This window comes from Harmonia axyridis, chromosome 1 (assembly GCF_914767665.1).
Source record: "Harmonia axyridis chromosome 1, icHarAxyr1.1, whole genome shotgun sequence".
Classification (NCBI taxonomy): domain Eukaryota; kingdom Metazoa; phylum Arthropoda; class Insecta; order Coleoptera; family Coccinellidae; genus Harmonia; species Harmonia axyridis.
Genome location: NC_059501.1, coordinates 14772767 through 14799279, shown reverse-complemented (window position 1 = coordinate 14799279; position 26513 = coordinate 14772767). Strand labels below are relative to the sequence as shown.

At 32.4% G+C, this 26513-nt stretch overlaps 1 protein-coding gene across 1 annotated transcript; it reads left to right on the top strand.

Annotated features, from left to right (window-relative positions):
• Positions 1-1568: 1568 nt before the first annotated feature.
• Positions 1569-24937, top strand: LOC123677652 (uncharacterized protein DDB_G0290587-like). The gene is made up of 2 exons (XM_045614312.1): positions 1569-1958; positions 22878-24937. The coding sequence occupies exons 1-2, from the start codon at positions 1754-1756 to the stop codon at positions 24092-24094; spliced, it is 1422 nt and encodes a 473-aa protein (XP_045470268.1). The 5' UTR covers positions 1569-1753; the 3' UTR covers positions 24095-24937.
• Positions 24938-26513: the final 1576 nt, after the last annotated feature.

The window sequence follows — 26513 nt, the reverse complement described above, 5'->3', positions numbered from 1 at the left end:
TGCTAACAGATGGCGCTATGGCTGTGCGCGCCACACTACTTCGGCCCCGGCGGATTTAAACGTATTTAAACGCATTCTAAAACTGAAGAACTTCTCAAGGAAGGTACATTGGTCAATTGATCAAAATTTTCCTTTCAAGATCAGTTTATCGGGCACTTTTGTATCTTTCTTCAGTTCTTCAGTTTTAAAAGAAATTGTAATTGATCTTGAAAGGAAAACCTAGTTCGAACATACACCTCAACCAAAATTGTGTGACGCGAAAACCCATAATATATTTTCATGAAATATTTTGTTTATTTTTGTCTTGAAATACAATCCCAATTCTAAAAATGACAAAATTAATATCTAACCAGAAGAAACTTCAAAATAATTAAAACTGTACAAACTGAGTAAACGGTTAACAAATTTATGTTAATTTACCCTCTACATGATTTTTGTTTTCTTTGAAGCATTGGAAGGCAAACTGATTCTATTTCATTCACTTGCTAAAATTTAACTGGAGAATTGGAGAAAACCTTTATTTTCAAAGTTGTAGATAATTGAATTCCTTATAATTTTGTTTTCAGAAACGTTTTTCTAAACCTTATATCAACCGAGATGTAGCCAATCAGAATTAGAAGAATATTCTTAAAAAGTCAAAAATTGGCAAAAAACAAAAGTTTTGACCCTATAACTAACAATTACCAGCCGTGCTATGGTAATCATAGTAATTACTCATCAATATCGATATATTGAAACATAGGGAGGTGGAGGGGGAAGTTAGCTCTGACTGAAAGCCTAAAAGACTAAAAGAGTAGATATTTCAATGTTATCACCTTACTGTAAATTTCTATCGACCCATAATCATTTCGAATCAATAAATAATAAACAAGAATGAATTGAAAATAATTATTGCATATAACCGAAAAAAGTCCGAAAATGTTGAGGTTCTTCAGCCCCCCCTCAAGTTAGCACAGGGTCCTCGTGTTGGATAGCTTGACAGAGTCATCCCATGACACCCCCAAAAAATCTGTAGAAGTTTCATTAGGTTCGGATTTTTGTCCAGCTGACCCCACTTTTTTTGCTTTGTCTACTGAACTAGAATTATGATCGACTCTATCTCCATTGATATTAGATTTACGAAAAAGTTTGTGAATACAAAATTGTAGAGAATTTAATTCTCTTCAACTTTAAAAATGAACGTTTTGATTGAAAACTACTTGTTTAGAGGTTCTGAGCAAAACACTGAAAACATGAAATGTTGAGGTAATTCGGCCCTCCTTAAGTTAGCACAGGGTCCTCGTGTTGGATAACTTGACAGAGTCATCCCACAACACCCCCGAACAACCTGTAGAAGTTTTAAGTTAGGAATTTTTTCCAGCAGACCCACCTTTTTTGTATTTGTCTATTGGACATAAACCGAAATAATATGTTCTAGGTATACCCAAAATTGATACAGGTTCTGCTATCACTAATACCCAAATAGCACGTATATAAATCACCTTCATCCAAATCACCAGTCATTATCGCTTCAAAAATGTCTGTGAATTTCGTTTGAAACATCAATCAAATCGTGGATGTCACTCGAAGAAAAATTAAGATTTTCTCACACCTATAAACATTTAATTTGTGGCAAAGACGAGGGTGCTCCTGAAAAGAAAGGTCGCATACCTTAAAACAATAATATTGACCTCGCTCTTAACAGTGTTTCCTTTTCGCTGAAGTCTTCGGATCAGTAGTATTTACCAAGCGAGACTAGAGAGAGGTTGGAGAAATGAATCTTTGCTCGTTGGAATTGTCAGTTTTGGTGTCAGTTGCAGTGATAGTTGTGGTGAATGCAAGTCCCATAGAGTACTATGCTACCAAATACGAGCATATAGACCTCGAGGAGATATTGAACAATAGGAGGATGGTTAAATACTACGCCAACTGTTTGTTGTATAAAGGTCCTTGTACTCCGCAGGGTTTGGAGCTAAGAAGTAAGTGTTATCCTTAAGGTTCCTTCATGAGAATTCATTGATAAACTGACAATAAGATCCGATGAATATTATTTTACATATCACTCTGATTCTCACCCCTCGAAAATTGAAACCTTTGTGTACAGGGTGTTCAATATTCGATGTTCACTGAAAGCATCTTGAGAACTATAAGAACTACAGAAAGATTCTTCAAGGACTCTCGATATCTTTTTTCGAAATTATAAGATATCAGAAATAAGATCGTTAATATGTTGTATCGTTCTCGAGTTACAGGGTGTTCCCGAAATATTCTAAAAGTATCTAATTTTTCCGAAAAATTACGTTGCTAAGTAATATTTTAACAAAAAGCATTGGTACTGGCGTCAACAAAAATCTGATTCGAAGACGAGGATTTTTGCACCTCTATCTAATATCACTTTGCATTGTTTTTTCACATCAAAAATTAAATGCCCGAATGGTATTTGACAAGACTATTTCATGAGACTATGTATAATTCACTTGTTATCAAAGGTACTGTAATTTTTTATGACAACAACTGTCAAGTTTTGCCGAGGGTGAACTCGAAAAAACTTCTGACTGGTGTTCTCATGCAGTTTAAACAAAGACACCATTATTGTTTCGAAATGCGTTAAGAAACTCTACAACTAACACTTATCATCACTTCCAAAAAGTTTTATACCTAAAAACGAACAGAATTTTTTTAGCATATTCATCAATCGAATTGCAAACTTTCAAAATTCAAAATTATAAAATCTTTCACCCATATTGCAATGTAGATACTTAAAGAGGTTCTAACTCGCTTAAGGGATGATCATACATCATACACTAATTTGCATTCACAAGATGTCTTTTCCCTCGGTTTTTTTCGATGAAAGTCTTATTGGACAGGGCTAACGTATATTGTTGAGAGACTCATTTTTGTTGGATAGATAATAAATAATGTTTGTCCTTATGCCTATGTGACTAAAGTCAGTAACAAAAATGCTCTTTTACCGTGTCACTTCGGATGTGTGTCAGGGAAGCTTGAAAATGTTGAGTTCTTTGCTATTTGTCTTATAGTTATCGAGTTGGCACAATGCAATTAGAATTTTTGTCAAATTAGGAAGTTGGTGATCTGTTACTACTGTTTAGTTTTCAGATTCTCTTACCAACTTCTCATTCGATTTCGGTCATTCAATTTATAGCTATTTCATTTTGAATATAGAATTTTATGGAAAATACTGAATAAGTACACATTATTCAGAATGTCAATGTATTACTGACAATCAATTCTAATAGTAAAAATAAGGTTTGCGGAAATTTTCATTATTGCTCTATGAATATATTTCGGTTTTTGTTGAGGAAAAAACGAATATTGTTCAACAAATACAGAAAATTAATTGGCATTATTTAAATGAATCTCCTAATAATTAATTCAAACAAAGACAGTGTAAAATATCAACACAAATAGTACAAATGAGGATTTGCTGATGTTATCGCTCAATAACACATAATCAGGATGGAAAATTATTTAGTTAAGTAGGTAGGTTTTATGTGTTTTATGGAAATGATTATTTCCATATTGGATGAATTCTGATTTTATAATTTCCCGAAATTTATTAGATTGCAACCACTTTCCGTAGGATCTCAGATTTGTGAATCAAATAAGTCTTGTGTTGACCTTAGCATTTTGAAAAATAGTTTTTTGTGAAAACAGGATTTGTGATTATCAACAGGCTGATCCAATAATATTTTGTAAGTATTATTGTGTCATTAGCTAAACCTGTTTCGTTGATTTATCATCTCAATCGCATGTCTTTATTCGAAATATGTGGTATTTTTCGCGAATTGGTCGAAATGACATTTGTTTTACATTCCCATAGTTTAAAGTATTTTGATTAATTAAAACGACAAAATTCATTTCACAGATATTTCTACTTTCAAACACTTGGCTTTTTGTTTTGTTGACGAAATATTCAGGGAAGTGAAGAATTGTTGCAATTCAGATGTTGCGTCAATCATTAATCTTAAATGTAGATATTCTTCATAATCACTAAGCAATAGTCCGTTTATCGGTGTAAAAATTATTTATGGATAGACTCTCACAAAATTTCTTCATCAATTGAATTAAAAAAATGAAAGTATGATATGATAACTACTAATATTACTATTAGAGTCAGCGAATCATGAATTTGTTGAAAGCCTCTTCGATTGTGTACCTTCATAATGCTTAGTTCTTTGCATTTACAAGATTATGTGAAATGGACAAAATGCTGATATTGTCTGTTACCTTCTGGTCGATTTAATAAGTTCCTTATATTTTTTCGGTCATCAGTATATCCTTCATATTACGGTGTCCAGTATTTTATAATTATGACTGCCCAATTTATTGTAATAGCTATTGCTTCCGAGACCATACTAAATGAAATTTCTTTTGTGTCTGTAGGTCTGTTTGTTTGTACATAGTTGTAGCAGCCTAACTTCTACAATTCGTTCCTGATTTTAATGAAATTTGTTAAGGGAATTGATCTTCGGCCTCGTAGATAGCCCCATAAAAAAATCAGCTCCTCAATAATTATTTGTACAAGAATATTTATAGTATTCTCCATTCATAAACTTGTCAATTATTTCCTCATTTTTCAATAAAAAACATATTTTAAACAAATATTTTAGTCACACTACTGAATGGCAATCGAATGGCCTTTCATTTGATATATCACAATCCATATTTCAAGACATGACTTAACAATTCTTTGTGTGTGGAATCTTCACTATCTTATCATTTTAATGAAAATAATAAATCAGTAAAAAAATGTTTCTTGTTCGGAAGAATACAGGTGTATTCGAAATTAATCAGTTTTCAGAGAATAACGAGAGTTGTAATATTGAGAATATTCCGTGGAAAATGCCGGGACATCCAATTTCTCCTATTAACCGAGCAAGAATAGTAGCCCTACATCAAGAAACTTAGTCGAAACACCAGACTGCGCAAAGTTTGAATATTCCTTCAGTAAAGGTGCATAGTGGCCCTTTTCCTGGAAACCGGTAGCGTTGCCCTGATACCGGTTACCCAGAGTAACATATGTAAGGGAAGACCATTATATCGCAAATTTTACTCGAAGGAAGCGAACGGTATCTGTAACAGCCCTTCGAAGTCATTTTTTGAGGACATATAGTACCATAGGTTGCAATCCTCAAATTTAAGGGCAAGAAAACCCTTGAGAGTACCTCGGCTGTCACCAGGACATAGAGTTAACCCTCCGCAATGGGCAGAACACCAACAAGACTGACTTTTGCCACAATGGCGCAACGTACTTTTTTCGGACTAGTCACGATTCAGTTTGAAAAAAGATAGTCGACCAGAAAGGGTTTGGAGAGGTCCAGGCAGAATGAAGCGACTCAATTTCGCCCGGGAAGTTGTGTCCTTTCAAGGCGGATCAATATTATCCCTCTTACTATCTTTGAACTAACAATGATTGGTGTCATCTACGTGCAAAACATCATTGAACCAATCATATTCATCTCATTTCCAGGATATAAATCGTTTATTTCTTGAGAAACCTAGGGAAGCCAAAATTCTTGACGATGTGTGTATGTAAAATAATCATCTAATGTCAGAAGGATCTTCTTATCAGAAATCTGACAGTGACATTATAATAAATCACATCTCATCTAATATATAACAAAAGTTTGGTGGCCTCCAGTAGACGTATGAGCTCTTAAAAGAACCTGATACTAAATATGTGCTTTTCTCGACTTTTTAATTCTTCAGGTTTCAAACCACCTAACGTAAGTGGATACTACTGAAGAACATCAATTGTTACTCCAAAGTACCTATTTACACTAATAATTCAGCATTTAAAAACGTAATTCCGAAGAAATCACAAACAAATAATACATCGTTAAGAGTAAAAATAGAAATAAAATATAAAAGTACAGTAATGCATGTCGATCTGCATATTTTAATAAAATACTAAACCAGTCATTCAAAAGTTCTCGATACGATACCTTGAGGAACTAATTTATTATTGTCGACAAAAAATTTCACGTTTTGATAATGAACGAACCATGCATCTATTTGGCGAAGTTATAATTATACCATAAGAGTTAATCTGAATAATACTTGATTTTCAAGTATCACCGACCAAAGGCTAACTATATTTCTGCAGTATAGAAAATCGTTAATAAATTAGTGCATTTCGGCTTTATCAGTTTTTATTACCTTGTTGAATTTGAAGTATTATCTCTTTTCTCCAAAAATTAAATTATAACTCCTCAGCTCAGCCACTCCCGAATAGTTTTTTAAAATATCTAAAACGTTGTCAGATTGTGTATATTTTCAAATGCTCAATGATATTATATTATATTATTTAAAATGTAAATTTTATTGTATCACTAAAATTGGATATGAGAATTTCAATAATTCTTCTTCGAAAATTTGTGATAAAAAAGTATTTGGTGAATCTACCTGTTTACACCAGACCTTAGACTTTTATGCTTCATTCTCATCAGTTGCTTCATGAATTCGTAGTTATTTGTTCCTATATTTTTTATTTTTATTCGACTTAGACGTAAGGAAAGGGATCTTTATTGAGAAACTTGTGAATTGAGTCGAATATCGTATCACAGGTTGGTCCCTGATAAGTAATTTGATTCCGCTCCATTTGTCAAATTTATTTACCCATGTTGGGGACACTTATTGAAAATGACGTATGTTGTCTCTATTTATGTTTATTACTCTGGGATTCGTTGATTTATACCCTGGGATTCGAATCATCAGTGAATTGCATATGGAGAGAGGAATTTTAATGTATTGTATTCTAGACATTGATGAGCTTGGCTTCAAAAATTCAAGGTTGAATTTGGCTTAAAAGTGGATTTATGACCAAGGGAATTTCTTCTTGTTACTGTAGCGATAATAACCTGTTTTTTCAGTGATTTATGGACATCTTTATAACAGTCGAGTCGAATACCAACAATGAGGCGCCAAGTCTTCGAAATCAGATCCATGAAAAGCGCAATTTTGGAAAACAAAACATTTATAGTATTTGAATGTAATTGATATATTCGTATATTTCCTCACATTGCGATCATATTTTACTCTCACTGAAATTTGGCATTATTCTCACATTGCGATAATTTCATTCATTTAGCTATGAGAACGCAATATAGGTATTATTAAAATACATGGATCGAACTTCCAAGATTACAGTAGTCTCTTCAAACAAATATCTTTGAAATCATTTAAGCAAAAAACATCAGGAATCTGAAATAAAAAAAAAATTAAATGAGTCTATACCTACTTGATATGGGTTTCACAATACGAATATTAAAATTTTAAACCCTTTGATACCATCATTATATAATTATGGTTTATGATTGAATTAATCAAACCCTTATTTTTAGAGGAAGTTCTGGTCGTCGAATGTAATGAATTTCGATGATCTGTTATGAGTATTCTATAAACAGTTAACACTACTGGAAAAAACGTTGTAACATTTTTCAGATATCTCTAACAGAAACCAAGATAATAGCGGAATATTTGAAACGGTTATTTTTCAGAAACGCCCTGTAACTTGAGAACAAATCAGGATATCCAAGATCTGCTTTCTGAAATCTTATTATTTTGAAAAAACAGATCGGGGTCCTTGAAGATTATTTCTCTAAGTATTATAGTTCTCGAAATGCTTTCAGTGAGTAGCGAATTTGGGACACCCTCTACTTAATATATCCTAGAGAAAAATGTATAACAGTCTAATAGAAAGATCTAGAGATTTAATGATTCTGTTGAGTTCAAACTAGGCGAAAGGCGAAAATTGTTTTGTATCGGATACTCAACTAAATTCAGGTCAAAAACCTGCCTCCTAACAAAAAACTGATTAAATCTGTCAAACTATGAAAAACTGACCAAACAACATTATTCAGCAAGTTTTCGGATAGACATTAAAGATCCGTTTTGAATTTTTGCATATCAGATCATATGTGTTATGTGCTTATATATAATCAAAAAAAAAATTATTTTCCACGCTACTTACGGTATATTGTAACTTAAATGGATAACTGTAATGCGTGACATGAGTCATTATCTCTAGTAATTGTGAATGAATAATCCTTCGTTACATCGCTGTAACACTATAGTTAAACTGAAAAAATTGTTATGAATTATTCGTGTAAGTACAATTGATGAGAATGGTGAAGTTTCGACAGAACATCTTCTTTAACTAATTGTCTTGACACTTTTCAAGACCATTTCTGCTTATTTCATACAATATAGAATTTTGTCAAATTGCCTATTAATAATTCGAGTGTTATTGGCTTAGAATTACGTATTAAATGCTCTAAAACAATGAAACTCAAACTCGTTGAAGACTTTATATTTAATCATCATAAACATTTGTACATACCTCATTTATCTCAGTTGTATATTTCTTCTGATCGAAATATTCAATTTTCAACTCAATTCGCCAATTTTGTAAAAAACTCCTTGCATTTAGCTCGTATATTATTTTCGAATAAGACTGATTTTCCAATTTAAGGCATTCGATTTTTAATTTTTGAATTTCAAATGTAAACTGAGTGTATCTCAGCTAAAGTGAAATTTGTTTTCGTATTAATATCGGTAATAATCTAGAACACTTCAGAATTCGAACAAGCGAAGTGATAGATATTTTTCTTTTGGAGTCTAACGAAGGTAGTCAAAGTGTAGTGATCACTTTCGAGATTAAAAAAATATCCACTTGCAAAATACATTTCCGACCATCCAGAACAACTTTGTTTTCGTGTTTGTCTGTCGGTTTGTGTGTCAAATTCTGGTAGTCCGAATTCGATAGAAATTTCAGCTGTTTCGGATTCAGTATAAATGTTGCTTATGCGCAAACGTAAATTACCCGAGATCTCAACATTTCACAATCTACTTGGGCTATTTTGATGAAATTTCGGAATTCAGGTTGGCACATGGAATATTCTATAGGAATATCAACTTTTTTGATTATAACATCTCAATGTTAGCTGAGTGATATTGAATGAAATTCAAGCTTCAATCTCCATCTAACTGTTATTGACATGTTTCAGACTGTTAGATGATGATCGAAGTATTAATTTTGCTCTATAATTCTTGGTAATTGTTGAATTCTTTCACCTGCAATTCGAATAAAACTACCGTTTTTAATCTGATGAAGATATAAGAATTGTATTTTCCCTACTGAAAATATCGAAATTCTTTTATGTTTATGTTTGTTCACTTGTTTCTCAAATTGTAATTGTATATGTATTTTCAGTAAGCCTGATGATGGCATGAATCTGACAAAATCGATCGCTGAAAAAATGTGATAGATCGAATTTAAATTTATTAATATCGTATCATTACGGTTAATTACGATACTATGTAGGTACCAGATACTTATATGGTCTGGTAATTGCAAAAATTAGTTCGATTGTAGTGAAAAAAACTCATTCTCAACTAATGAATGTGAATATATTTTTTATTGACTCTCCAAAGCCTCTCCGATGCAGAGACTCTCCTTCTCATTAACATAATTTTCGGAAACAAGCTGGCCAATCCTCTCCATTATGCAAAATATTCAATAGACCTTTACCTCGCCCATATAATTTTGTCATGCTGAAGCTCAAAACAGCTTCCTCTTCTCCGAATGCTTTTATCGGACAAAGGTATCATCTTCGAAGGAATTTAAATTTACAAAATGGTAATTTACTTCCAACCAGGAGCAAAAAAATTAACATGGTTCAGAAGGCCTAACGGAGGGTTCAACAACAACATGACCTGAAAGTTTCCATCTGAACTTGGGTATCGTATTAAAAAAAGTTGAGTGACTGATCTGTTGATGGACAGGCTGCTTCGCGTGCTTTGTCAATACCTCCTTGCCGACCTGTGAAATTTTTATTTTTTTTTATTTATCTCAAAACAATGTTGTTATGGTTTGCGAAACTGGTTCTTCAACTAGATGTATACAGATTTTAGAGTTATTATTTTGAAGCGCCGCGCCGTTGATTACTTCATTACTCTTATTCCAGATGATTCTGCAGGATATTTCAATAAGCTCATATCATTTATTCATTCGTGACATCAACAAATCCAGAAGACACCAACAAATTAGTTTGTTCATTGGTCTGTCTGTCGGTTTCGTGTCCTCGTATTCTTGTAACAGTCGTAACTTCTACAATTCTTATACGATTCTAATGAAATTAGAAGCCATACCAATTAGAATTCACTTTTTTTTTGTTCTTTGCCCATCGAACCACCTGTATTGCTATTAATCTTTGAAATTAGGAATTCCAATTCCACTGAAATATTTAGACAATTAATGGCAATGCCATAAAATTTCAAGGGTTTACTTGCAAACCTTACACAGGGTAATTCACTGGGATGGCCTATTAGACGTTTATGGAAAACTTATCATAATTTGCATATTGGAGTTTGAGACAATGATCTTTCTCCCTAAAATATTTTCAGATCTCTACAACTTCCGGTTATACCAGAAATATACTACTACTTCCTTATAAAGGGTGTTTTTTTAGAGCTATAGAACTTTAAATTGTAATAAAACAACGATGGATTATTCGATTGACATGAATTTTATTTATCCGCAAGATAATCTTGTGGCATTATATTTCAAATATGATTTTTGGCATATGACCGCCACAGCTGGCTCGGATGTAGTCCAATCTTGACGTCCAATTTTCGATGACTTTTTCCAACATTTGTGGCAGTATATCGGCCATAACACGGCGAATGTTGTCTTCCAAATGGTCAAGGGTTTGTGGCTTATACGCATGGATCAATGACTTTACATAGCCCCACAGAAAGTAGTGTAGCGGTGTTAAATCACAAGATCTTGGAGGCCAATTTACAGGTCCAAAACGTGAAATTAGGCGGTCACCAAACGTGTCTTTCAATAAATCGATTGTGTCACGAGCTGTGTGACATGTTGCGCCGTCTTGTTGAAACCACAGCTCCTGGATATCATGGTTGTTTAATTCAGGAATAAAAAAGTTAGTAATCATGGCTCTATACCGATCACCATTGACTGTAACGTTCTGGCCATCATCGTTTTTGAAGAAGTACAGACCAATGATTCCACCAGCCCATAAAGAGCACCAAACAGTCAGTTTTTCTGGATTTAACGGTGTTTCGACATACACTTGAGGATAAGCTTCACTCCAAATGCGGCAGTTTTTTTGTTAACGTAGCCATTCAACCAGAAGTGCGCTTCATCGCTGAACAAAATAAAATGGACGTAGTGCGCGATAAGTATTCCGCACAGAACCATTATTTTCGAAATAAAATTGCACTATTTGTAAGCGTTGTTCAGACGTGAGTCTATTTATGATAAATTGCCAAACCAAACTGAGAATAAATCACTTGACAGCTGTTGAATCGGTAGCCATCTTGAACAGTTATGCCAACTTAAAGTTATATACCTCGAAAAAAAACACCCCTTATCATTTATTCATTCATGACATCAACAAATTCAGAAGACACCAACACATTAGTTTGATCATTGGTCTGTCGGTCTGTTTGTGTCCTCATATTCTTGTAACTTCTACAATTCTTATACGATTCTAATGAAATTTGGTTTGGGTATATTAAATTGAATTGGAATATTAAATGATTGAAAGGAATTTTGGCTCTTTTGAATATACAATGTCCGCTTAAAATGCCTAAGAACTTCTTGGGAGATAATGATGTTAATAGCCCTCGTACTAGACCGTAAATAAACTACTGTTGTGTAATGACTTTTAGAACCGAAGGACGAGGAAGCCATACCAATTAAATTGAGTTTTTTTTGTCTTTACCCATCGAACCACCTGTATTGGTATTAATCTTTGAAATTAAGAATTTTAATGCCACTGAAATAATTCGAGAATAAGTGGCAATGCCATAAAATTTCGAGGGTTTACATGCAAACCTTTTTCTCGCTTTCAAATGCGTTTACGTATACCTATACAGGGTGATTTACCGGGATGGCCTATTAGACGTTTATGGAAAACTAAGCATAATTTTGAGCTGAAAATCTGCATATAGGGGTTTGAGACAATGATCATTCTCCCTAAAATATTTTCAGATCTCTACAACTCCCGGTTGTACCAGGTACAGACTACTACTTCTTTATTTCATGAACTTATGAAACTTTTATCGAACATTTTTTTCACAAGTTTTTGCCTAGATCAAACACAATCTTAAAATTGTGCAGGTTAAAAACTCAGTAGTGTCTTCCGATATTCGAACGAGTCAATTTCCCATCAAGCTATATTTCGTAATCACTGATTAATTCCATTTTTTCCGAAAAATTTCCGCAAGTAGATACTTAAGATATTGAGGAAATATGCGTAATGTAAGTATAGAATTACGTTCGAAAATCAATGTGCATAACGGTAATCGTGACAAATTCGCTCTGTTAATGATAAGAATTCAGGAAGGAAGAAGAAATATGATATGATCACTTTCACCTCGATACTCGTATATTGCTTTCAAAATGCATGAATCGAATTCTGATTCAAATGCAGCTGGGTTTCTTCATTCGCACATGAATGTATAATCTCTTTTTCTTCGATCTTTAAATGGGATTGCATCAGGCTTATCAAGGCTGCAAACATGTTTATATTCTCAAGCATCCACCGCACCTTTATTATAATTTTTTTAATGATTTATAACATGGTTTGTTTTGAATCAGTCTTTTTGGACAGAAGGAAAATATCCTTTGATTCGAGAACTATAGACAAATAAAAACCAGTGGATTATTTATGTATATTTGAGAGGAATGACTTTATATTATTCTTAGAATTTTCAATTCTCAATACCTACCAATCAGTTTAGTTTTCTGAGTGTTCACAGTGAACATAATATTCTACTGGATTGGCACGAATTTTTTTATGAGAATTCAACGAAGTTTTCAACATTTTTTGTTCCTGAAGATGACTTCGTTATTGAAACATTCGTATAACGCTCGTGAAGATTATGTGGATTTAATTGTGGTAGTAACCACTTTTAAACTTTAGATATTCGACGACTGTCTATATTTCTCATAAGAAAACTATAATCCATGATAGTCTAACAGAGAAAGCAAAATTATTTATTCATATCTGAACCATATCTTCATATCAGCATATCAGTAACAAAAATAATACAAAGAGTTCATCTATATAAAACGGGCCTTTCAGCGGCTATTTGTATCTTTGAATTTTTCGATTTAATCACTCTGTAACACCATGTAACAGAAGAAAAATAACTAACATACTCTTATAAGGAGTAGTTTCTTATGCAACAAAAACATAATCTCATTAACAATAATTCTTATTGATGGAATAAAATGAATTAGACTCCTCGTATATCATCCATTTTTCTCACATGTTTTTTCAGAATATATGGTCAAATTTAGTGCTTCAAATATTCTACTGTCAACATTTCGATTACATGTCCTACGTCTTTTGTGATGTTAGGCATCTGTGTGATTGATTTCTGAATTTGGGCCCCCTATATATATTGTTATGAAGAAAGAAATTTTTTCAATGCGTTCTCTGCAATTTTCCCAAAATCAAGAACATCGATATACAATTATTTGGTTTAAAGAATAGAATCTACCGAAAATCAGATAGCAATGTTAACATCCGCTCTTTTACCGAGTTTGTGGTTATAACAAAAGACAAGGTAAAATTCAGACAATTCACGTGAAATACTCGAAATATCTATCTTCAGAGATCAACAGTCCACTCTGAGAATTCTTATCTACAGAGAAATATAATTATCTAAAGAGCAATATCCGACTCAACGAAGTTAGGACATAAAAAAGTTGGAAGTCACCTACTTGAAGAAGCAGATAACGGATTCTTAATTTCATTAGGAGAGTAGATTCTTGATAAGAATGGAATTCGACATGCTTATTTTTTTACATTCTTCGTGAAAAAAGTTGATTTAACAGTTTCTATAAATAGAAGAACGATTTTTGGGCGGTGGTTTGACTTAGACTTAGAATCATGTTGGTCTCCATATAGGATCCAAAGAAAAATCAAGCAGATTATTGAAAACGCTCAATGTTTTCGTAACAACACATCGGATTAGGTTGAAATTTAGTTTGTAACATGTGAAATTTCAGCAGAATAGTTTGATTAAAACTCCTCGTCTAGATAAAATCCACCGAGAACAAAGCTCATATAAATCACACCTCATATAATGCCTAAAGTACAAAAGTTCTTTGATCTTCAATTTGCGCATCAATGAAAGAGCGCTCAAAAGCTCCTGAAAATAATTCAGTGCTGTTGAATTTTTTGAATTTTCCTTCAAAGTGTCGATTCAAGAGGAAATATCATCATTCAATTAAAATATAATTTATTATTTCTAGCTAAAATATTTTCAAATCTCTTATTCATGTTCGTTTCCTATAATTCAAATCGATATTGGAATTGGTGAATGAATTATTTTAAGTTCGCTGTGGACGTAAAAAGGTTGAAGTACCTAGACTCTCATCCACAAAATTTTGATTCACTTTTTACGTCATTTAGACAAATATGTTGCTATAAACAAAAACTGAAGGTATACTGAACTCTAGCTATAAAGATTATACTGACTTGAAAACTGGAAGTTCATATAGCTTCTAGATATAAACTAAAACTATCAGAATTTACGTTCAATTAATTCTGAGTGTTTGCAATTGGATACCACTTTCCGGACAGGCTGACGACTTCGAAACTATCATGGCCTGTCCACAATATCAAACGAGAGAAAAATTTAAAAAAACGATTACCAGTTTCTCCTTTCGCATCAGAATGCATCCAAAAACGAGTTCTAGCCATAATATGTATCAAGTCAACTTCGAAAATTTCATTCTTCACTTATAAAAGAGAACCCCATAGAAATTTTTCTTTGAATGCCATCATTGTTGAATGATTCAAGTTCAATTTGGATGAGTAGATATCTCTTCAAGGATCCCTGTAGATACTCATTTAGTTCAATATCGAAGAAAAAACTTTTTTTTGATGATTTTAGAATACATACTACCTGCTTTCTGAACTCTTGTTTCTACAACAAAGCGTTAGGTTGGTCATTTGGTCACAATTTCTCTAATATTCGACTAGGAAATTCTCCTCAATTTATTGCAAGTGAAAATTTAAACTCAATTATTGGTTCCATTCATGGTTTTTCCGAATTATCCGCAGAAACTATTCAAATTCAGTGGTCTACAAGAAGCACATCAAGTTCTTGACACCAATTTTGCGCTCTTTCAAAATTTTATTTTTTCTTTGAATACAAAGTTTGACGAACAAAACAATTTCATCTGTCAAGAAGTTTACGCTGTTAAGGTATAGTGTTGTGACATTTTGCAAATTTCGATAAATTCAATGAAAGTAGTCGAAGATTTTTTTTCTAACTTAACCGTTATTCTCAAATCAAATTATCCATACCCCGATATTGAAGTTCATTAACTTCTACCAAACTCCAAATAAAGTTCTACTTCCCTATTTTGAAATTGTTCAAGGTTGTTAATTTGAATAAGTGATCAGATTTAATGATACGAAACCATATTTGCATTGCAATACTAACCTGAATACCTACTGAACTATCTCAAAGTATTCGTGCATAATTTTTTCTTCACATGAAACAATAGAACTGATTACCTACATTTGTCATAGAAGTACAATCAGAAACATCTTCGAAAAAGATTAATGAATTATTCACTTGCAAATTACCAGTATTCTTTTTATTGTTTATGTTAATTCTAGCAGCAAGGTTCGGCAACAATTTTGCAAATTCAAGATTTTTCATGAATGCATAATGGGCTTCCTGAATTTAAAAATATTCATTTATGTAGATATTAAAATTATATTGTCGAATCATACAAACATTGTTGGACTCTTCACTTTCAAATTTCATCTTATTTATCGAGGAGAATATACAGACATTTTATATAAACTTCTGATGGTATAATGATATAGAGATTCTAGATTGTTATTAGTTTAATTAGGTAAATCAGTAATTGTGAAGCGATCTAAAATTGAGGCAATTCCATATTATTTCCAGTAGTAAACCTTAAAATTTTCTCAAAGCATTCCAAGAATCTATGAATGTTATTCGCTTGTAATTTGTTGCAAAACTTTTTTCATTATTATCATTATTAAGTCATAAAAGTGTAATTTATGAATTGAAATTGATACTTTGCGGCCAATATCCAGTCGTTATTCCCTTCCAACTCGGCATTATAAATAAATTCGAAACCGTGGTATGAAGTATAAGTATTAATTTCATACAATCTTCTCTACTATGAGTTTATTCTATTTTTTTTATTTAAATAAATGTGTCTCGACAACTAGGCCATTGGCACATGGTACAATGTTATATTCCTCTAAGTATTACAAGTAATAATGTTTACAAAATGTACTTTGTGTATGTAGTAGTGGAAGAGGAAAAAAGAACCGTAGCATTATCAGCAGCATAAGCTGAGTAGGTATAGGTACCTACATGTCATTTACAGAAGCATCAAAAGAAGCAGTTCACCTCAAATATTTTTAAATGAAATGGGATGCTAGCATACAATAATTTAAATTTACAACAATAATCAAGATGCACAAAAGTTAGCATACAATCCGATCGTGATCTCAGAATAAAAACATATCTCGATAAAAGAACACTTCATAAGTGATCTTGTGAAGAACTCAAATAGGCTACAAAAAGCCTGATGAAGTGTCAGACGATATTTGACAAAATCCTTGGATGGAAATCGTCATTTTATGTTCTTAAAAGTTATTTGACTCTACTCAAGCAGTTCGTGAGGAGTGTTGGAATGAAAATATTTAAATATACACTCCTGCTATTATTATTTTAGTTACCTTTTGTAACATTCTGACGTCATTGTATTGAATGTAAATTTGTTAGAATTAAATAATTTTGAAGTTGATTCCAGAAGTTAATAACTCCAGTATCAGGTTTTAGTCTCAGAAGGTCCCATATGATATTCACCTCGCATGATTATATTATGGTGTACGTTACGTTTCAGCAAATATAAATTTCTGCTATTTCAATAACACTAGTTCTCCTATAAGAGAATATCGAAGATTTGGCAAATTTCACCACCCTCCTCTTTGGAGTGTTTGAAGCTTTATAGTTGAAATAGTAACTATGAATGTTTAATGAAACATTGTTTATGGAAGCTGCCACAAAAACTGATTGAATACATAATTGGATACATGTATGACTAACGCGGTGTCACTTTCTAAAAGCGTATGGACATGGGTTGACGTGTGATGTAATGTAATATTATTGATCATCAAAGGTGGACGTTAATTATAAATTCATAGTTAATTTAATATGTTCGTCAGAAGATCGGAGAAAGGTAGTCACTTAACAAATATGCAAAACCGTTTTGAATGAACACCTTCTGTGGATACTGTTTTGAATTTTAAACCATCAATTCCTTTTGTAATATAAGTACATAAATCTTTTATAGTTTCATTATAGGGGATCACTAAAATGGAATTTGATTCAATATCTCCTGATGAATGTCCAGTATGTTCACATAATTGATAACATTGATTTCTAAGTGAAATAAGTAATTGAAAATAATAATTAATTATCTCAATTTCGAGTACTCATTCTGCGAACTATAGGACTCAGAGAAAAAAATCTCCAAGAAACCCTGAATTCTTTTTTTGAAATAGTAAGATATCAGAAATCAGTTCGTGAATATCTTGCTTCGTCCTCGAGTTGAAGGGCGCTTCTAAAAAACGACTGTTACAAATATTTCGCTATACCTTGGTTTCTATACTCGAGATATTCGAGTAATTTTTATGGTTTATATAACAAATCATACAAATAAATTACCGTTTTGAGATATAGAGGAGAGTTGGTGTTTTTTGAAAGGGACACACTATATACTATATGACTTGAATGCAATTATATCAATATGAATTAAATCTCGACATAAATAAGAAATATTAATTTATAAGGTTCCAATTTCAAAAATGAAGTCGAACAAGTCAATATAGTTGAAACGCATGAAATTTTTGAAAAACCGGTATCGGTTGCTTTTCGACAAATATGCGGCTTAAAACTTCGTTGAAAAATATAGAGTGTCCTTAAAAACATACCTTATTCTTCTAAAACGCTAAATAATGTCTATGATCAGATATGAGTATCATATAAACGATAAAAATGACAGAAAAAAACGTTTTAGAATTTTGCGAATATCTCGAAGATAAACCAAGATATACCTACTCAGCGAAATATTTGATCAGAAACGCAGTGTTACTCGGGTAATTACAGGAATTACATGCGCACTAGTGCCACGTGCGTACATCACAGATATCTTATTATTTCGAGAAAAGAAATTATTTCAATTAGCATCGATTTTAGGACATCCTATGCAAACATGAGATTTTGATCGTAAAGCCTGATCTTGAATGCCACAGTTGAGTGTAGTATAGTACAGGTGAAATCCGACTTAGTGTTTCTCAACATTGTTGAGTACGTTTTCCAGATATTTTCAAACCTACCAATTTGATCGTGATGGACTTCGCATTTAGATGAAGAATAATAATCTCAAGATTTATTGAAAATTCAATGTTGATTATTGATTTACGTTTCCAGAACCCAAAAAAAATACAACCAAAGAATACCGACTTGATGAAGTCAATTCAACAATATTTTCTTGAAACGATAAGGCTGATATTGGATGACAACAAATTGTAGATGAAAGAACAAGTGAAATTAAATAATTCACACTTCATTCGAACATCATTCGAAATTATTTATGAATACTATGTTGTACTGTGCTGTATGTTCTTTGAAACATCTCCTTCCATCGTTTCTGTAATCACTTTATGTCATCTCATTTACTAGAATATTAAATCAGGAAATAAACCAAAATTATTCAAATAATTGAATTAAATCAACCACGATTTTCTGAAATAATAATCTGTTGTAAAATTTCCCATATGCTTTGAGATTATGCTTAAAAGAGGAAATTTGCAATTCTCATTATGCGAAGAATCTGTTATCTCTTCATCACATAAGATCCTTCTTGGAGAAATTCAACACTAACATATTCTGAATAATTCAGTACAATTGTTTCGTAGAATTTTTTTCAATCAGTGACATTTAGAATTCATGGTCCTCCTCACAATCACTTTTAATTATCATAACATAAGAATTCTTGCACGATTGGACATTTTATTCATAAAGATTTGATGTTATCATGATGATGACAACCTCCTGAGAAATGATTATGAAGTCTGATCACAACCTGTGCTACGTGACATTTCAAATGTCAGTCTCTTATCGACAAACGTTTAAATTGCCAAGATTGTTCTAGTAATGAATAAACTTCTCATTATTAGGAATTCAGTGGAATACCCTGCCATAATGATATTTATGGATATCTTCATGATGGCACATAAAGATCTCATTTGTTTCGAGATAATCGAAATATTGGAGTGAATAAGTCCAACTAGCAAAGGTGATAAGTGTTTATGGTAAATAACCAGATTAATGAAATCCTGCAAGTTTGTAACAATTCTTTCAGTTTTCTCGATTTACAACTGATTTTCAGTGTTTTGAATTCATGCAATTATCGAAATCAACATTCTTCCAGAAGTGGTTTCGCAAATTGTTTCTTCAATATTTAGGAGCACATTGAATTTGTATTACTGAAAAACCTTGAATACTAACCTGAAATTCGCCTTCAAAAAGGTTTGCAATTTTGATGGCAAAATATAAAAATGTAATACTGACCAGTTTTATACCATAATGTGGCAGTAATAACCGTTTCTCAAATGAACTACTGTCTATGTGAAAAAAAATTTTATAAACTGGAAATAAACAAATTCAACATCAAAAAGTTGTCAGACCTTAAATAAAATAGCACCCCGACTTTTGATTATTATATGAAATCATATATTTATACAATTCAGCACTGGTTCATTCAAACACCTTTGAAGACAACAGGACTGTTTATAAGTATATGCGGAGTCCAATGAATAAAAGCGCTCAAAAACTCCTTACTATTTCTTTTTTTTAATTATATAATTATAGAGGGCTTGCATCGATACCTGTAATAAGACATAAAATAATTTGTCAGTGGAATAATACAACATGTATTACAGCATTGTAGCATAAAAGTGAAATGGAATGTTTGCAAAATTCTTTTTCTTAAGATTATTCGCAAAGTAGTAATTTTGCGCATTTATTTGCGTGTACAAAGTAACACTTTTGGGTACGTTCTGCGGATATGAGTAGGTATACATGAAAAAATGAATTTACTCAAATATTTCATTTATATAACAGATGCCCTTCTGAGTTAAAAAACAAACAACTGCATTTCTGCGTTAAATTAAGCTTCATCAAGTCAGTATTGGTAGGGGAGTGTGTAGTGATTCTATGGTTGTCCGAGAGAAGGCGTTAGGGCTTCACTACTCTCGCAAGATCGGCAGCGCTTCTGTGATGAACTCTACTGTGCTATGGCAAAATTATGATGCTCTTCTATGGAGATGAAAGGTGTATATGGCAGGGAGCACTGAGTTCCGTACAGATCATCAGTATTCCTGGGATGAAACACTGCAATTCTTTTAGAGAGGACGTACCTTAAAAATTTTCTGAGAACATCTCGCCGAAATTTGCATCTATAAACCTGCAGTGAAATTTGTTAATGCGCAAAAGCCAACTAGAGGTTTCGTAAATATGACGCTTGCAGATATTTGTTCTCTAATGATTTCAAAGGATCTATTCAATTCAAGTCGAATCGAAAATTGATGGTATTTACAAGAATCATTAGAAAAATGTTTATACCATCGAGGTTATGTATATATTTCAACGGAATCGATCTTCCTCTGTTATTTATTTCAACAGAATTCTTATTATTTCACGGTCAACACCCTCGTCTATATAATTAGAAAACGAAAAAACAAGTTAGATTTCAGGAAAAACATTCGGAAATAGATTTCTCCATTGATTCACATGAATATTCAAATGGAAGAGGAGCCTAAGTGGTTTAGTGGAAAACTTATGATTTTATGTGGAGAATTTGCATTATTTGGCCTCAAAACTCAAATTAGTTGGGAACATTGATATGCAGCAAGGAATAATCAAAATAATTAAGTTGATGTTGATTTCAAAAATACATATACATTTTTCTAATTCCGGTGACATTTCAACAAATTAGCTCTGTTCATTCAGATGAAAAACAGAATTCGAACAAGGTATTCTCTTAATAGTAAATGGAAGAATAGATCTCTCTGAGAGATAACCTTCTGTGTCATGAATCAAATCAAATCAATGTAAATTCAGAAAAGAATCTGTGAGAACTCTTTTTTCTTCTTCTGAAGGATGTACCTTTTGAATCAAGTTAAATTAATTGTTTCTAGCCATTGTTATTCCCACGTTTTGTTTGTATGCAACTCATAGATATAATAAAAATGAGAAAAGCAATGACGTGAAGGCAAAAGGTTTTGAGCGCTTTTTCATTCATGAGCCAAAAGCATCCCTAGAATCCACAGAACTAAAACTTTCTAAAGGTGCAATTGACGCATGAACGAACGTGCACTCAAAAGCTTTTGTTTTCAAGTTAGTGTTATCCTTATTTTTCTATGATGAGTTGCATTTGCACCAAATTATAGCTGACAATAGCTCAAAACAACTAACTTAACGTAATTAAAAGGCAAATCCTTCAAAAGATTTCAGATTCTTTTTTGAATTTGCTATCTTCATATTTTTTTTTCGATAGTCTGCTTGTATTTACTATGGTTCTGCTGATGTGATCAGATTGAAATCATTATTTCATATTAACACTCAAAATCTCAACTTCGACTGTTTAGTGGACATGGAATGTTGAATAATTTTTTCGATATTCTTTTTAATTTTCTATGATTCTGGTTATACGAACAACATGAAATGTTTCACGAGGCTTCAAATTCATCATTCTACATCCAAATGAAAATTTTCATCCTTATCAAACCTTAAGTTTCGAGTTTGAAAGGAGCGAAACATTTCACACGGAACCCCTTGTCGGATTATATCCATCATCGTTTGAGACCACCTAAAAAATCTAAAGTTACAAATAATCAGACAAAATGATAGTCTGCTCGAGTATTTCCAGTATTTTGATATCATCTATAATTATGAAATTGTTTTTTCCAATTTCAATAAATATAAGGAGACAATATAGTAAAGCTGTAATTTCCCAAAACCATAAACAACTATTGATCAACAACATCAATGAACAAATTTCGAAGAACCGCAAAACTGGTTTTAAATAAAAGTGAAATTTGTGGTATGAAGATTCGGTATCTTCCAAACTACGAGTTATGTTAATAGTCGCAAGAATATGGCTGATAAATAGCATCATACACTTCGAACTAGAAAATATTGAATTTTATCAGTTTAATGGATAAATTTTATTTTCATTGTAAATTTTTCTTCTCGTCATCTTTGCAGTAATTTCATAAAGTTTAATTATGATTTCGCAAAAATCTATTGAACGATAATTGATTTATAAAAAAAAAATTATAGATATTCAAAAAAGAAACAGCATTAATATTCAACTGGAATCAATAAAACTATGACACTTTTTAAATTTGTTCAACCTTTTGAGTTTGTGATACAATATTTATGTACGCTTGTTTCAGCGTTTCAATGAGCTGATTGAGACTTCGAGATCTCACGTTTTGTAAGTCCAAAAGCGATTATAGAACTGAATTATGTAATAATAATAATTTGTAGGAAAAGGAAAAATAAATCTTCATGTAAAAATTTCAGCGCTTTATATTAGATATACATTATTCGCTACACAAATTAACAATTTCATTCTCGACAACTAAATCATAGCGGTCAGAACTTGCTTTGATATACATATTTAAGTCGGTATTCAGTATTCTATATCTTTGTATTTTTCAGCACTATGACTCTTCTATGGATATTACAAGAATTTATTTTACTTTCAGAAATTCTACCTGAAGCTCTGGAGACCAACTGCTTGCGGTGCACTGAAAAACAAAAGGTAGTGACGTATCAATCAATAAAACGTTTGAAGAAAGAGTATCCAAAAACCTGGGCTCTTCTGGAGACACAATGGGACCCGAAAAATATTTATGTCAAAAGATTCGAGGAATCCGTCAAGCAGAATCCTTCATCGGTAGCGCCAGAAAATGAAATAATTATAGAAGACAGATTTGGAGATCCTGATGTCTCGACTAAGCCTTCAACAACCAAACCGACTAAACTAAAGAAAACAAAACCGATATCTACCACTACTACAACAACAACTACTACTACTACCACTAGTACCACCCCTAAAACAATCAAATCATCCAGAATACCATCAATCAATAATATTGCATCGGCTTCAGAAAAGAAACCTTCGAGTTTGCCACAGAACAATCAATTAACAGGATCACAAGCTGTTGGGGTTAATGTAGCGAATCAGGTAGGCACACCAAATCAAGAAGATTCTGGTAATAAGAGTCAACGTTCATCCACTTTAGGAATCGCGAAAATTTCAGCAACTCCCAGACTTCCCCCTAGTTTCATTCCTCCGAGCTCACCCTCCCCAACAGTTTCCCAAACACAAAGTTCTATACCTGATGTTTCCGCTAGAGTTACCTTTGATATCCCCCAGTCTAGTATGAATCATCCTCAAACAAAAAAATTACTTCAAAGTGCAGTTCAAACGACCACTAAACCTTCGAAACCAAAAACTCCCACTGCTGTTAAGAATAAACAACAAACAACTAGACAGTTCGATCCTATATCTCACCTCGTCTCTTCATTTCTGAGCGCTAACCGGCCTCCAACAAGTAGACCTCGACCTTTGAGTACTTCGACAACTCAAAGTCCTACCGAAAATCCTAACCTACAAATTAGGTTGCCAAAGATATCTGGTCACGTTAGGAAAGCTGGCGTTCGAAATAGGGCAAGACTAGAAGCTAACACAACTGCCCAAATAGGTTTAAGATCAGCAATTCAGTTTAGGTTGCCAGGTCTGACAGTAAAAAATCAAGTCGAAGGGTTCCACCCGGTTGGTAATTTTGTAAGGGGTTTGGCCAATGCTGGAGATAGATTGATAGAAACAGGTACTTCTATAGCTGATAGTGTGCTTACTTCTGTTAACAGACTCTTCCCATCAAGAGCAAGAAGGAATCGTGCTCTAAGAAGAAGCTGAATATCATTTTCTATCAATTATTTTATTGCTTGAGCTCTCATTCAATTAGAATCCTAAATTTTGGATGAAAAAAATATGTAGTTGCATTATCTACAGGATGTGACAGAGTTTTGAAAAGCTTTGAGAATTACGTATTTAGTTAATTAATATAAATGAGATTGGTCACATTATCACGTAATCATGCGAAGAGAATGGTTTTGATTCCAGTGTGAAATTCTAAATCTTATATACTATGCAATTCTGATTCAGATGGCGAATTATGATGGTAATTTGATGATTCTATAATGTATTCGAAATTTCTGTTTCCACTCCTCACAATGTTCATTTGCTTATCAGCATAATCATCCTCTAATCTAGATTCATCCAGTTATCTACAATCTGCATATACTATTTCACATATCTGCATGCTGTATAAACTTCATTTCTGTTTTGTATATTCTGCTACTGCATAATACATAATTTGAAAATGAACTATGAAATTTTCATAGTAATGAACCATACATTTTTTGATAAGCATGTAAAATTTGAAAACTACTCGAAAAAGTTGAAATGTATTTTAAAACCTGAGATAATTCTTAAGTTCATTTTCAAATTATTATTCTTTTATTGAATTAATGAACTTTTTTCCATGCTTCTTGAACTCTTTTTTGCTATTGTTAAACTTAATAACCTACTTCTTCTTGTAACATAAAGTATGCTCAACCTTTCCTCACATTATCATTGCTTGTATCATTGAAAAATTTGTAGAAAATGTTTAGTTTACTAATATTGCAATACTATGTATTGTTGGAAATATTCTTAAATGTATAAATATCTACTTTTATTGAATAAATTTTAATTTTATCCGCAGAGTATTGATTTCTGGTAGATAATACATCATCAGAAAATGGTAGTTTGTTGTTAAGAATAGGATACACATAAGGTTTTCTTTTTCTATTGCTCCACTATTTTGTGATCTCTTCTCATTAATTCTTATTTTAGGAATCGCCAACAAAGATTGAAGACGTAATTATTTTATATTTAATGTTTAACTATCGAACGAATTTTAGTTGAATTGTAAGTTTGACGAAGTGGTCATTCAAAAAACTAGTAACAATAGGTATTCACTCAGTAGATTTGATGAAATAAAGACAAAACTCTCGAATCATCATCACAATTATTGGTGGATTTAGCGAAGCAATTGCAAATATTTCTTGCCTTAGACTTATATACGGGGAGAGGTCTCTGCCAAAAGAGTATTACAAATGAATAAATAAATTGAATACAAATAACGTGATTGAGTAAGTCGACTGAATACTGATCCAAAAGAAGCGCCATCTATGGAGCGGAAGCTAAAGTTCCGTAAGAGAAAGTATTGGTTTCATTGCAGGAATATTGTTTTAGAAATCTTTCCTGATCAATATTAGGAATTACAATATTCTTTCGATCCTGATGTAAAGTTTTTCAAATAATATGTTACACACATATCAATATATATTACTGTTGGAGCTACTAGTTATATAACACTTGGTATCTACTTGAATCATTTCCATTTGTAAAATCTCTCAGAAACTATATGCATCGAATGGTTAGTAGAGAATACTGTAACTTTGTTCGACCACCGCCTCAGACACAGAACTGTTGATGATTTGGACGAAATCGTGGGACCATACTTCCAAGCCAAAAAACACTTATCATGAAGATTCGAACCTTAAAGAATTAATTGTATTTCGAAATAATACTTGGAATAATATTTCTATTAACTATTTATAAATAAGTCAAATCCTTGAATTATAGAATTTCAGTTTTAAAATTATCGCATCCGCCATAATTTTTTTCAAATAGCCTTTTGATGAAGACAATGCTGCATTGTTGCCATTGGTAACATCCATTCGAATTCAAATAAATTAAATCTAAAACTATGAAGTTTTTCAATCCAAGAGTTAAGTCATTTCATTAAATCAATAAGATAAAATAATTTATAAATTAATTCAACAAAAAAAAGTTGTGATTATACTACCTTAGGAATAATCAGGGGTGAAACAGTGAAGCGACTGTTTCAGGCACCTCTGTTTGAGGGACGGCTATTCGGCCCAGTTTGCTGACCGCCTTTTTTATATGAGGGAGGTCCTGCTGTTATTGATGCTTTTTCAGCCAGGGCACCAAAAAATTATTCGCTTCAGGCGCCAAAATTACTCGGCCTCTGAGAATAATCATAATGGATTTATTTGCACATACCATTGGAATTTTGGAAAATATATCATATTACTATTAGGTCAGCAATTTACAGAGCTATGCTTAGGTATATTAGTAGGTAGGGACACAGTAAAGAGCAGCCTACACAAATCTTAAAAGGATTACCAAATTCACCAATATTCGCCAGGTCTCTTATTTACATTCATTTGTACATGATCATCTAACCTCAATAAAATACGATGAA